Genomic DNA, 15,000 nt, shown 5'->3' on the forward strand with positions numbered 1-15,000 from the left:
CAGTATTTTTCTTCCTTAACCATTTAAATAGTAATATCACGTGTTTGACTTTGTAATTTTGATATTGGAAGGCATCAGTTCCACCTAAAAACACTCTAAGAGCGAAACGCGGGCGTGGCTGTGAGTCCTGATATGAAAGTGTTCAAGTAGGTAGAAGAGAGTCGTTATCATTCATCAGTGTAGTTTTACGCAGAATTTGATAACCAACTATCTGCCCCCAGTCCACCCTTGGCCCTTAAGCCCTTCATTCAGGACCAGGTCCCTAACCTCTACTTCAGAACTCACCCCCTAGCCCCTCTTTCATAACTCGGTCAGTAGCCCTTCTTTCAGAACTAGCTCCCTCATCTGTCATTTGGAACTCGACCCCTCGCCCATCCGTCAAAACTCGACCCCTCGCCGATCCGCCAGAGCTCGACCCCCTGCCCATACGTCAGAGCTCGAGCCCTCGCCCACCCGCCAGAGCTCGAGCCCTCGCCCATCCGCCAGAGCTCGAGCCCCTGCCCATCCGCCAGAGCTCGAGCCCCTGCCCATCCGCCAGAGCTCGAGCCCCTGCCCATCCGCCAGAGCTCGAGCCCCTGCCCATCCGCCAGAGCTCGAGCCCTCGCCCACCCGCCAGAGCTCGAGCCCCTGCCCATCCGCCAGAGCTCGAGCCCTCGCCCACCCGCCAGAGCTCGAGCCCTCGCCCATCCGTCAGAGCTCGAGCCCTCGCCCATCCGTCAGAGCTCGAGCCCTCGCCCATCCGTCAGAGCTCGACCCCTCGCCCATACGTCAGAGCTCGACCCCTTGCCCACCCGTCAGAGCTCGACCCCTTGCCCATCCTTTGGCCCTTGGGCCCTAACCCATCCATTAGTCCTAATCCCCTAACCCAGGGGTGTTTAATCTTATCCGGAAAAGGCCGGTGTGGATGCAGGTTTTCATTCCAGCCAGGCAGAAGCCACACCCAAGTCTATTGAAAGCCAAGATCAACTGATTAAACAGTTGGAATCAGGTGTGACTCCTGCTTGATTGAAATGAAAACTAGAAAACCCTAGACCTCCTTTAGATCTCGCCCCCAATCCCTACTTCAGATCTTACCCTCTGGTCCCTACTTCAGATCTCTTCCCCTATTCCCTTACTTCAGATCTCATCCCCTAGGCCCCTACTTCAGAATTTGCCCCTAGTTCCTACTTCAGATGTCATCCCCTAGGCCACTACTTCAGATCTCACCCCCTAGGCCACTACTTCAGATCTCACCCCCTAGGCCACTACTTCAGATCTCACCCCTATTCCCCTACTTCAGATCTCATCCCCTAGGCCACTACTACAGAATTTGCCCCTAGTTCCTACTTCAGATCTCACCCCCTAGGCCACTACTTCAGATCTCACCCCCTAGGCCACTACTTCAGATGTCACCCCCTAGGCCACTACTTCAGATCTCACCCCCTAGGCCACTACTTCAGATCTCACCCCCTAGGCCACTACTTCAGATCTCACCCCCTAGGCCACTACTTCAGATCTCATCCCCTATTCCCTTACTTCAGATCTCATCTCCTAGGCCCCTACTACATAATTTGCCCCTAGTTCCTACTTCAGATCTCATTCCCTAGTCCCTTACTTCAGATCTCATCCCCTATTCCCAACTTCAGAACTCATCCCCTAGGCCCCAACGTCAGATCTCATCCTACAGGCCCTCCTTCAGAGCTCGCCTCCTGGCCCCTACTACAGAATTCACCCCCCCCAGCCCTTCTTCAGAACTGCCCTTCGTTGGCCCTTAGCTCTTGCGAAGAATATAACAAATATGCAGCATACGTGTGAACAGCCTCAGTCCCTCCGCAGTGGACTACATCATCTCCACAAGCACACACTGATCTGATATAAACTCAATGCATGAGATTAAAGATAATTACACTAATGTTCCACTGTGTTGGTCAAAGTCCGGTTGTTTTTGCGAAACCAACACTTGTTAAAACATCACCATTAATTTGCTATAAAGCGTTAAAACATCTTTAACATGTAACGAGTGAAGCAGACTCCCACCTTCACACGCTGTAATACATCACTCATCTACAGTCTAAAGGTTTCAACATGGTTTTATACACACACACATACACACCGTCATGGTGTTCCAGTCCCTAGCCCCTACTCTAGAACTCGCTTTTCTGTACACTGTAACTTTCCACAAACTTCAGAATCACTAAAGCTGCAATCTGATTGGCTGTTGTTACTGACACGAAGACAAAGTTTTGAACAACGTAACAAAACTTTCGTAACAAGAAAGTAATCAGAGTGACGACATCACAACATCAAAAAAATGACTTTTTTTTTTTTTTTTTTTAAGGAATCAGAGGCAAGATAACATGATTGGTCATCAAACAGCTTTATGGAAAAGTGGGTGTGGCTTAACTACATTTGAATGACAAAATTAAGAGTAGGATCCCTAGGCAGGGAACATTCACAAGGCAGCGTTCGCCTTGAGCACGTCCTGCAGTGTGACGATAAGCTGAAGCATGTGACACTGTGGAGAAAAACGTCTATCCCCACACACACACACACACACACACACACACACACACACACACACACTTAATCAGCAGTGTGTAAAGCCCGTAATCAGACAGGATTATATTTATGTTTATGTTTACGGCAACTCCCACGTTAATGCCATATTGCAGGTTTTCAGTCAGCTGTGATGTCATCGCATTGATGATATCACTCTAAGTGTGTGTGTGTTTTTTTATAATGAGAAAGAGAAAGAGCGCTATCTAACATTTTTACACTCCATGGCACCTTTTACTGCACCATATACGTTAATCCGGATCAATTTTGCCAGAACGAGTGACGAATATTTTGTGTGGTTTCTGAGAATAAAATTCAAAATGGCTTCATATTCACTATATTTGCTCACTACACAGAGTGCCACAGACGAATTCAGCCACAGAAGCGACAGAAGAAAAACATGATGTTAATTAGTGTTTAAAGTATAATATCATACCACAGACACACAGTCTGATCTTTTTTTTTGTTTACAATTCTTTCTTAAAAAAAAAAGGTTAAAATTTAGTAAGCCATTCAAGCGTCATGCATTTATTCACTTATTTTAACAAGTCTGACTGTAAAAAAAAAAAGTTTTCAAAGTAGAAAAATAACAAATGTTTTTTTTTTTTTTTTTTAAAGATGCTTAAAAGAATTAAAACTGAATTCAATCATAAAGGATTACATGATATTTACAAAAAAAGAGAGAAAAGAAACAAAAAAGAAACAGGCATGCTGTTATTTTTGCTTTACAATAATTTACTTTTCTTTCATTATTTGAAAATTTTAAATAATTTAAAACTGATTTTAGATTTAATCAATTAACGTATGATTTTTTTTGCATTTCTAAAAGATGTGACTAAATACTTTCATTTTTCTGAAAGACTTAAATAATGATAATCACTCCTAAATTGATTATTCATAAATTATTTTTTAAAGAATTACAGTGCTCTTAAAACTCTTAAATCTAAAATGGAAACAAAAGTGGTCTAAAAACAGTTTTAAACAAACTTTAAAACTTTAGCAAACTTTAGCTACACTCACTGACATCACAATAAATGATTAAACAAAGATAATAAAGATAATAAAAAATATATTCTCCTAATTGTTTTATTACTTATTATATTATTGCTTTTTATTATTTTATTATTGATTTTCTTATCTTTTTTTTTAATTAAGCGATACATGAGATAGAGTTTTGCTCACAAACTGACAGAAATACAGCTTAAAAAACTAATTTATACTAAAAGTATTTTTATGTTTAAAATTATTTCTATAAATTAAAAAAATACTAAAAAGAAAAAAAAATCCAATTTGAAAGATACAAAGTACAATATTTTAACATCAGCTCCTTCCAGTCAGTTTGTTATTTATTTTAAAAAAAGAATAATTTTAATCACGATATCCCCGATATATCAGAAAAGCATGTAACACACTTTATCACAATATCGATATTATATTATTATATCGATATTATATCGTTATGTCACCCAGCTGTAGGATAAAGTATCAATTTTTTATATTTATTTTAAAACACACGATCTACTCAGACTAACGCACAAAGTATAAATCTATAAAATATTTACGCAGAGATATAAGGACTTGTGTTTAAAAAGCTCCAGCACGTTCCTGATGATTTTAGAAAAACAGAAAAACATGTTCCATCAGATGAGAGGTGATGATCCTTGGGATTAAAACTGAGCTATACTGCTTCAGGAGATCAGCAAGATGCAGCGGGGCTTTAATGTTTCACTCAGTGTAGCGTGAAGAAGACTGGTGTAATGAGCTCTGAAGGTTTCCCCAGAGCTTCATTCCAAACACGCTGAAGATGAAGTACGATTACAACCCGATTAACTGCAACCTCACGCCTCGACAACAACGACGACAACGACAACAACAACGACAACAACGTGTCAGTAATGATTTAAAAAAAAATCTCAACCTGTATGTGATTATAACGCCTCGAGCACTCCGTAAGAGAGATTCACAGAGCCAGAAAAGTGAGAAACATCGCAGTGCCTGTGATCTTTAGATACATAAAGCGCATTTATAGCCTGCAATTCTGTAATTTAAAAGTACGGAGGAATCCGAGTCCTGAAAGTTTAGTGGAAACGTAAAACAAACAAACAAACAAAAAAAAACAGTCCAAGTTTAAACACCACTTCTGAGGCAAAACTCTCGCTCACGTTATCATTATAACGCTGATTATAGTGTATTACTGAACACACACACACACACACACACACACACACACACACAAGCTGGTAACTAGTGCAATAGTTTTTTTAGTTAATAATTACAAACTGACTGATGAATATAAAGACAAAATATCCATCTTGTGATAAATATTCAAAATACACTTTTCTTTTTTTAATAATTTTTTAAAATTTCCATAAAAAGATTTTTTTTACATTATTGTAAGTATAAATACGAAAGTATTTTTTTTATAACTACAGACTGGCTGATGAATATAATAATATATCAATATCGTGATAAATTACATCACAATACACTTTTCTCAGATATCTTGAAATTTTTTTTTAACTTAATAAAAAGTTTTTTTTTAATAATTACAAACTTTACACAGCTGATTTAAAAATAGTAATCTTAATCACTTAATCTTAAATATAATAACACTAATAATTTTTTTTTTCTTTATATAATCACAACAAAATGTTGTTTGGAAGCAGCTTTAAAAGTGTAAAATGTTTTTAATTTAATTTTTTTCAATTCTTTTCAGGTTTAAATTATTGTCCTAGCAGTTATTTATTATCATTTATTAACATATTTTATTAAAAAATAATTTTTTGTAGATAAATAAGTCAGAAAAGTTATTTTAATGCTGTATTTTAATGCTGTCAGTTGGTAAACATTCCTGTATATCGTGTATCGTGATATATGATGTATAGTATGTACGATATATGATATATTTCAGTCATATCGCCCAACCCTTACTGCTAATCCTCAACTAAAGAGGAATTATTTACTAAAATAAGGCTCAAATCCAAGTCAAGCTGGTTGTAGTGACTAACTCAAACCTGAGACAGACATCATGTCTTTAAAATGTGGCAGGTTTAGGTTTAGCTGTAGATTAGCTTAGCTTAGTTTAGCACAACATTTCTGACAGGAAAGCTGTGTTTACTGAAAACAGCTGTGAGGATAAACACAGACTATTTATCTCATCATGAGCTTAGAGCTGAGAACCAACAGTCCTGAGTCCTGACAGGACATGTTCTCTGAGAGAGAGAAAGAGAGAGAGAGAGAGAGAGAGAGAGAGAAAGAGAGAGAGAGAAAGAAAGAGAGAAGGAGAGATCCTGCTAACACTGCTAGCTTTTAGCTTTAGCTTCAGGCTAACTGACATCTGTGAGTGACATAGGCAAGAGCGCGCGCGCGAGAGCAGGCATTTCAGTCAAGCCAAGCGCGCGCGAGATGGAATTTTTATTGTTTTTTTTTTTTCAGGGCGCGAGACGCTGTTCTAACACTCTTTATCTAGACTCACAGATAAACTGTGTGTGTGTGTGTGTGTGTGGTGATTATGAGTGTCTCTCGGTTTGAGGACCGAAACCGGGTTTTTTAAAAAATAAATAAATAAATAATGAACCGAAGTTGTTGTTGTTGTTGAGATTTAGTGTGTGTGTGTATAGTGTGTGTGTGTGTGTGTATCATCCTGCTAACAGACACACAGGCGATACGCTATGCTAAGCTAATGTCACTCCGCGTGAAGTGAAGCACGAGACAGAATTTTGGAAAAAAAAAAAAAAAAAAAAAAAAGCCCCCACCGCAGCAGCAGCAGCCCCCCCCCGGAACCGGAACGTACCATTCTCTTCACCGTGCGGACTGAGGCGGAGGTGTTGCGCGGCTTTTAGCCATCTATCGGCGGCGCTGCGGGTGAGCGCGCTGAGGAAAGCCCGGTTGGAGCAGCGTTTCTCCGGTGTCTCCGCTCCAGCAGCAGCAGCTCCAACAGCAGCGGAAGGTGGATCTCTCATAATGCTGCGACTCCCCCCCGACTGACGCGCTTTCCCCCCTGCGTGACGACGCAGCTGAGTCAGCCCTCCCCCCGTTTCCCGCCTCCCTCCGCCCTCTACTGGTCACGTGGTCTAGATCATATGACAGAACCAGGGCGGACGCGAGTGTCTCTGTGTGTGTGTGTGTGTGTGTGTGTGTGTGCGCGCGCGCGGCAAGGGTGAGGGAGGAGGAGGTGTGGCTTCTCTGTGTTGCGTCACGTGGGCGTGGCGTCCCCGCACTTGTCCCCGCCCACTTTCTCAGCGTACTAGCGTCAGAGTACTGTTTATATAATCTTTTATATAATATTTTACAGTTTTATTGCTGTTAATGTTTTAGAAATTTATATAATCATATCTTTAGGAATGTAGAATTCATGTATATATTTAAACACACACATATCTATTGAACGTTTTCAGAAATATTAAAATAATATTCTTTATTATAGATGTTGTTTTTAAATATACAGTACTGTGCAAAAGCCTTAGGCACAAATCGTAACTAACTGTAGTATAATACTATACTATAAACACGGCTATAAAGAATTATACTATAAAAATGACTATAAAAACTATACAAGGAAATATTACTATAAAGTAATTACCATAAAGAACTGCACTATAAAAATCATTATAAAGAAATATGCTATAAAAGTGCCATAAAGTAATTACTATAAGGAACTATATTACAGAAAATTAAGAAAAAATAAAGAGGTTTACTATAAAGAATTATACTATAAAATTACAATAAGTACTATAAAATATTATGAAGTAATTACTATAAAGAACTAAACTATTAAAAAGTACTATAAAGTAGTTTTTTATTTCTTAAAATATTTAGAATTTTTTTTTCAGAAATTTTATAATAATATTCTTTATTATAGATGTTTTTTTAAATATGCAAAAGCCTTAGGCACAATGCTGTACTACAAATTATACTATAAAAATACTATAAATAACTATATTCTAAAATAATTACCATAAGGAACTATAATATATAAAGGTTACTATATAAGATTTATACTATAAAATTACTGTAAGGTAAAGACTATAAAGAGCAGCACTATGAAAAATTACTATGAAGTAATATACAATGAAAAAAATTCTATAAAGTAATTACTATAAGGAATTATACTATATAAAATTAAAAAAAGAAAGAAAAATAGGGTTTACTATAAAGAATTATACTTTAATCATTTTTAAATAAGCACATATTAATAAATATTAAAACAAATACCAATATTCAAGATTTAGCATTAATTCTGAATTTATTTAAAGTAATTAACTACAATATTTTAAAATTATTTAAACTTAAATGCTACACTACAATGTGTTGTTAAACTATAATATTTAAGAATACAAAATTATTTGTGATATTTAATAAGCTGGAATTCATACAGTATGAAAACGTATTATAATCATACATTCCTGGGCAAAAAATTAAAAAATAAAATATTAAAAAAAGGGCCAAGTCCAAGATGGTAAATGTGAAGTTTTTAATGGTCTTAAGAACAGATGATTGGTGAGGAAATGAGCAGGAATGAAGCAGATGCTCCTGAGAGCTCCTGTGTCTCCATTCACTGGTTTGCTGTTTGGGGAAAAGCTAGAAACAGGGAAAGTCACTTCTATAGTCTTCTTGTACGCAAAATCATGATGATGATTCAAATGTTTGATGTAAAATTCAAACTAACACACGTCTGGGTGTACAAACTTTTCCAAAAATATCTTCTGGGATTTTTTTTTCTTAAAAGATTAGTGATTATTTGGTTTTCTGCCGCACCTGATGCAGCTCATCAAGAGCCACAAGACTTAAACATTTACAGAAATCAAAGTTAAAAGCTCTCGCATACTAACTTCCTTTATCTCTCTGTTTCATTCCTGCTCATTTCCTCACCAATGATTTGTTCTTAAGACCATTAAAAGATTAATATTTTGCCATTTTTGGCTTGGTCTGTTTTTTTTGCCCACTGTATCATCTGTCCTGAACTCGATTTATAGTTTCCTCCAGGTTCTCTAGCTTCCTTCCTAATAATAATAATAATAATAATAATAATAATAATAATAATAATAATAATGATGATGCTGGTAGGTGGATTGTTTGCGCTAAACTTCTCCTCAGGAGTGAATGTGTGTGATAGACAGCATGTATTCCTGGGATCCAGGATAAAGTATAAAGAATGAACACTGTGCTGCTAAATTAAAATTTTTTTTAAAGAAATAAAATATATTTTTTAATTTACAGATAGATAAACTGAAGAACTTGTTGACTTATAAGGTTATTGACAAGCACAGAAAAGCACAGCACAGGGTTCACTTCATAGGGTTCGCAAGTCTGTCGATTGGATGCGATTGGATGGTTTGTTGCCATGACAACAGTTATCAATGCTAGCAGATACATCACTGATGCATTTTCACTTCCTGTGTAAGTGAGATGGTGTGTGTGTGTGTGTGGGTGTGTGTAGTTTCAGAAAAAATAAAAATGTAGAATTTTTAAGTATTTGCATATAATTTCAGTCCCTGTCCTATTTTTAAAATATTTATAGCAATGTTATATATCTATATATATATTTGTTTATATATTAGAAAAAATTCTGCTAATTAATACAATAATCATTTGGTTTTGATTTTGTAGCAGTGCACAAGGCCTCCTCTAACACAGTGCTGCAGCGCCCCCTGCTGGTCGACTCCAGTGTAAAGCAAAATAAACTTAAAAAAAATATGAAATAAAAAAACACCAATCTGAAATACTCCTCTGGTTTTTATAATGTGTTTACTTTCAATCTATTTATCTACACCTGAGTACAAAGGTTTACATCCCTCTGGTTTGTATACCAATTCTACATTCTGATTGGTCAGAAGGTGTTGATTAGTTTCCTGTAACAGCAGCTCTGACAGTAGTGCAGGTTTATATTAATGCACTCGTTCCGATACGTTATCGTTTCTATAGTAACGGCTCGTTCACAGGGACGTGTACAGCGGACGCTCCACGTGTGTAATGTTGATCTGTGAGGACATGTTTACTTAATCTTGTTATTTACGGAAGGAGTCTCCAGTGTCAGCGCTGGAACTTTAAGATTTCTGACATCTTCAATACAGAGCAGTTTACGCTTCTTTGCGGTTTCTCTGTAACATGCGGAACAAGCTGCGTTTTTAATTTTTGTCAAGAGAGAGAATAAACAGATGCTGGTGAGGGAACGACGCTGCTATAACGTAAGTGACAACAGGAACTGACTACTAACTATAAACTGATAAAAATTATATTTTTCTTTAATAAATAAAAACTTGTAATCGCTAGCTAATTGGAACTCACTTGTGACATTAAAATGTAACTATAAACAGATAAAAAGTATGATTTGTCATTTTTAAATAAGTAAAAATTGTAATCATTTGTGAATTGCTGTGTTATAAGAGGAATAAAACACTTAGAGCCATGTTTATAAGTTATTTTCAGTTTATAAGATGTTACTATGGTAACAGTAACTGTTACATCACATTGATTCTTTTACTAAATGCAAGTGGGTTTGAGAGACGAGATTTAAATTCATTTTAAAAAATGTTAAATGTCATTCTTTAATTAAAAAAAAAACCCTGTAATTGTAATAATTGTAATTATAAATAAAAGAGGAATGAAACACTTTTGGGACGTGCTGTTGCAGGAAAATAATCAACTTCATGGTGATAACAGTGACGCGGCTCCATCACAGCATCCTGCTGTTGATTATTTTCCTGTAACAGCATGACGCAGAGTGTTTTACTCCTTATTTAACACCTGGTTCAAAACACACAGCGTAATTAATACAGCAACTTCAGTGTCAGTCAGCAGTTTTATTTTTATAACATGTTCAAAAGTTTACATCCCTCCTGTTACCTGATTTGAATTTGTGCTTCGTTAAGGTGTTTAATCACATAAACCACTCGTTAACAGGCTCACACTCTTGAGCAGTCGAGTTAGAAAATAAGAAATCAGAAAATAAAACAGCTCAGAAAGTATAAGATTTCTGACAATTCTGTGCTTTTATGATATTTATCCATGAAGAGCCTCATTACAGTGTGAATCGAACATCACCGCAAACTTATTACTGGCATCAAACGTTTGTTCGTCTTTAATTTAAGGCATGAAAAGAACCGATTAATGAAGATCTGATTAAATACAGAAACACTGATATCATTATTTAAAAACAAACACACACAGGCCCCGTTTTACGCCCCGCTTCAACACGTGACTGTGGTTAGACGTGGACGTCACATCTGTGCTAGCGTCTCACAGTGCTGAGCGCTAACCTGTGGGACAGGTAGAGCAGGAAGTCAGGTTATTGACCTGCTCATGATGTCACGCGTACAGAACGCTGCGCTAAAACACAGCCGTGTGTACGTTCACCACGTGTTCTGTTTAATTTACCCACACATCTTGAAGGAAAGGTTGATGTTCAGGATGTTTCTGACTCGTTTCCATGGTCACCGTGTCTTTACGCTGTCTGTAAAACACTTTGATCACGTGTCAGTGTGCGTTGTGGGCGGAGCCTGAGGCACTGAATAAGGCCTTTTTTTTAATAGATATTAATGTTGTTTATTAAAGAGAGAGCGTAAGACTGAATTGGTCCTGATACAGCCGATCACAGGGCTTAAAGTGCTCAACACACACTCACACACACACTCACACACACACTCACACACACACTCACACACACACTCACACACACACTCACACACACACACTCACACACACACTCACACACACACTCACACACACACTCACACACACACTCACACTCGCGCACACACTCACACACACACTCACACTCGCGCACACACTCGCGCACACACACGTTTAAATCCAGCCGATCAGCACTTCCTCACTGTGCTGGGATATTCAGCATCTCCATCTGAGAGAGAGAGAGAGAGAGAGAGAGAGAAAGTGAAAGATAAAGAGAGAAAGACAGACGGAGAGAAAGTGAAAGGAAGAGTGAGAAAGAGAGAGAGAGAGAAACAGAGAGACAGAGAGAAAGGGAGAGAGAGAAACAGACAGAGAAACAGAGAGAGAAAAAGAGTGAGAGAAAGTGAGAGATAAAGAGAGAAAGACAGAGGGAGAAAGTGAAAGGGAGAGTAAGAGGGAGAGAGAGAGAAACAGAGAGAGAACAGAGAGTGAGACACAGAAAGAGAGAGAGCGAGAGAGAGAGAGAGAGAGAGAGAGAAAGTAAGAGATAAAGAGAGAGAGAAAGTGAAAGGTGACAAACAGAGAGAGAGAAAGGGAGAGTGAGAGTGAGACAGAGAGAGAGAGAGAGAGAGAGAGAGAGAGAGAGAGAGAAAGGGAGAGTGAGTGAGAGAGAAAGGGAGAATGAGACAGAGAGAGAGAGAGAGAGAGAGAAAAAGGGAGAGTGAGACAGAGAGAGAGGGGGAGAAAGTAAGAGATAAAGAGAGAGAGACAGAGAGAGAGAGAGAGAGAGAGAGAAAGGGAGAGTGAGACAGAGAGAGAGAGAGAGAGAAAGTAAGAGATAAAGAGAGAGAGACAGAGAGAGAGAGAGAGAGAGAGAGAGAGAGAGAAAGGGAGAGTGAGACAGAGAGAGAGGGGGAGAAAGTAAGAGATAAAGAGAGAGAGACAGAGAGAGAGAGAGAGAGAGAGAAAGGGAGAGTGAGACAGAGAGAGAGAGAGAGAGAAAGTAAGAGATAAAGAGAGAGAGACAGAGAGAGAGAGAGAGAGAGAGAGAGAGAAAGGGAGAGTGAGACAGAGAGAGAGGGGGAGAAAGTAAGAGATAAAGAGAGAGAGAGACAGAGAGAGAGAAAGAAATTAATTATAAACAGTAAGTGACGAGTTGTAAAAACCTTTACAGTGTTCTTACTAGAACGTTTTTAAGGCTCCGTCCCGAATGTCAGAACATGAGATCAGGTTTTATTCTAATAAGAACACTTCCCCGACGTTTGACACACGCCCTTGTTCTCTGATCACAGATCAAGGCTGTGCTTCATTCCTGCTTCTGTTGCACCCTTGTTGATTGGGGCACTTTGGGTTGAAGACAGGAATGAAACACTCACATGAATCTCTAACATTTATTTATTTACACTCGGACAGAGAGACAGACACAGTGGTGTTAGCGTTAGCGTCTGAGATGAGATGGGTGAGATGAAAATGTGTGTGTGTGTGTGTGTGTTCTGAAACACACATCATGTTGCCACAGCGCCCCCTAGAGCCCAGTTATCTGCTGCAGGGACAGAAAAGAGGGATCCTGTAATGACTCTCTCTCTCTCTCTCTCTCTCACACACACACACACACTCACACACACACTCACACACTTACTGTTCATGTTACTGTTTACGATAATATTCACGCTACTGTTTACGATAATGTTAACCTTATTATTCATGCTACTGTTTACGATAATTTTAACCTTATTGTTCACATTACTATTTACGATAATGTTAACTTTATTATTCAAGCTACTGTTTACGATAATGTTAACCTTATTGTTCACGTTACTGTTTACGATAATTTTAACCTTATTATTCATGTTACTGTTCATGATAATGCTCACGTTACTGTTCACGATAATGTTTATGCTACTGTTTCCAAAAATGTTAACCTTATTAGTCATGCTACTGTTTACAATAACATTAACTTTATTGTTCACATTACTGTTTACGATAATTTTAACCTTATTGTTCACTATTTACAATAATATTCATGCTACCATTTACGATAATGTTAACCTTATTATTCAAGCTAATGTTTCCGAAAATGTTAACCTTATTGTTCACGTTACTGTTTACGATAATGCTCACTTTCACGTACGTGGTCTTTGTTTGTCCCGTAAGCTTCGTATCTGATCTCGCTCGAGCTTGCATCAAAGTAACTGTGACCTGTAAGATCCCACTCCTGGTGCACATCTCTAATCTCACCCAGATACCTTGCGAACCTTTCTGTCAAACTTTCTCTAAAAAAAAAAAAAAAAAAAAAAAAGAAATGACTAATGAACCTTCTATTCGCATCTGTAGCTTTGTATCTGTTTAGAAAACGTTATCTGTTCGTTCAGAATAACGTAGTCATGTAAAGTTACATCTCTAACACACACACACACACACACACACACACACACACACACCCCTGACGCAGCTCATTGACGCATCACAGGGTCTGAGAGCGTCTAACATTTGCTCCTAACCTAAGGGCTGTTAGGCTTCGTTAACTGTGAGGGTGCCAATACTTTTGAACGCAGCGCTGTATGGTGTTTGAAGGGGGACACTGTGGACGTTTCATTACTCAGAGCAGCGAGGCTAAAGGAGCAGGGTTAGGAAGCTGATGTGATGTGTGAGCAGAAGAGCAGCTCATAATGTGAGAGAGAAGCTGAAAAGTCCACACACACACACACACACACACACACACACACACACACACACAGAGCACATGGAAGAGCAGCGAGTGGGGCTGAAAGGTAAAAGCCCACCTGGTATTAAAGGTTCCCTGGATGAGTCCAACACCTGATGGAGACCAAGTAATGAGACAGAGTTTCACAGAGCTGGTCTACACACACACACACACACACACACACACACACACACACACACACACACACACACACACACACACGAGTGCAGAGAGTATCCTCTCTCCTGCAGCAGGGTCACATGATCAGAGTCAAGGCTTTTCCACACACCTGTCTCTGATCACCTGAGCTGTTGCAGGTAACACACAGCTAACGCTTTTTTTTCTTTTTTTCAGCAGCAGCAATGCGACGTTTGCAATCTGTCATCGTCTGCTCTTCCTCAGAGTTCGGACATTTTGGTATCCATCGGAATTTAGTGGGCGGAGATACAGCGTTTTCCGCTTAATGTGATCGGAAAACCTGACGATCCGCATCGACTACAAGGTTTTACTAATGATGTATAAAGCACTAAGTTCTAGAGGATACAAGGAACACGGGTTCTGCATGTTTTTATAAAAAAATGTTTTTAAATCCAAATTAAAGAACGTGTTTAAACAGTTTTATTCATAATTCACATCACTATTTGTGACAGTTATAAATATAGTCAGTTTTTTATATTAAAGTTGTTATTTATTAATTGTTGCACTGTTTTACTTTTTAAAATTTATTTCCTCTGTGATTTTTTGTATAAATTTTTTTTTTACAATTTATAATTTAAAGTTTTTATCCGTTGATGTATTTTTATTGTTTTATTCGAATGTCTAATTTTGATTCTTTATGTAAAGCAAGTTCAGATTTTGAACTATATGAATAAATAAATCTATACAAACAATTATTATTATTATTATTATTGTTATTATTATTGTTATTATTATCTGCTCTGTTATGTCGTGTGGAAAGTCACCCGCTAATGCTAACCCTTCATTAAAAAAAATTGACGTAAATAACAACAAGCGTGGGCGGAGTTTCAGCTCGGTCACCTGTCACTCATCGACGGATACCAAAATGTCCCATCGTTTTTATTTTACTCAGTAAGCAAACCAGAAGCAGCGTGTTATTAAGTGCAAATAAA

The 15,000-nt window shown here is 38.1% G+C and overlaps 2 protein-coding genes across 6 annotated transcripts in view; both read right to left on the minus strand.

Annotated features, from left to right (window-relative positions):
- Positions 1-6,543, minus strand: part of trpm7 (transient receptor potential cation channel, subfamily M, member 7) — a 46,311-nt gene extending 39,768 nt beyond the window's left edge. For both annotated transcript variants that reach the window (XM_053234690.1, XM_053234689.1), the window contains exon 1: positions 6,329-6,543. In XM_053234690.1, the coding sequence (XP_053090665.1) occupies positions 6,329-6,331 (3 nt within the window). In that variant the 5' untranslated portion in view covers positions 6,332-6,543. The remainder of the gene's footprint in view (positions 1-6,328) is intronic.
- A 3,774-nt stretch (positions 6,544-10,317) lies between these two features.
- Positions 10,318-15,000, minus strand: part of zgc:123258 (uncharacterized protein LOC641502 homolog) — a 14,469-nt gene continuing 9,786 nt past the window's right edge. The window contains exons 16-18 of one of the 4 annotated variants that reach the window (XR_008301944.1): positions 13,950-13,983; positions 11,288-11,395; positions 10,318-11,257 (exon numbers count right to left, since the gene is read on the minus strand). Coding sequence is in view for 2 of the 4 variants with exons in the window: in XM_034305400.2 (XP_034161291.2) it covers positions 11,355-11,395; positions 13,950-13,983 (75 nt within the window). In the remaining 2 variants the exon portion in view is untranslated. Of the gene's footprint in view, positions 11,396-13,949; positions 13,984-15,000 lie in introns of all 4 variants that reach the window. The other 3 variants (XR_008301945.1, XM_034305400.2, XM_053235079.1) reach the window with 3 other exon arrangements.

The sequence above is a fragment of the Pangasianodon hypophthalmus genome, chromosome 6 (assembly GCF_027358585.1).
Source record: "Pangasianodon hypophthalmus isolate fPanHyp1 chromosome 6, fPanHyp1.pri, whole genome shotgun sequence".
Taxonomy (NCBI): domain Eukaryota; kingdom Metazoa; phylum Chordata; class Actinopteri; order Siluriformes; family Pangasiidae; genus Pangasianodon; species Pangasianodon hypophthalmus.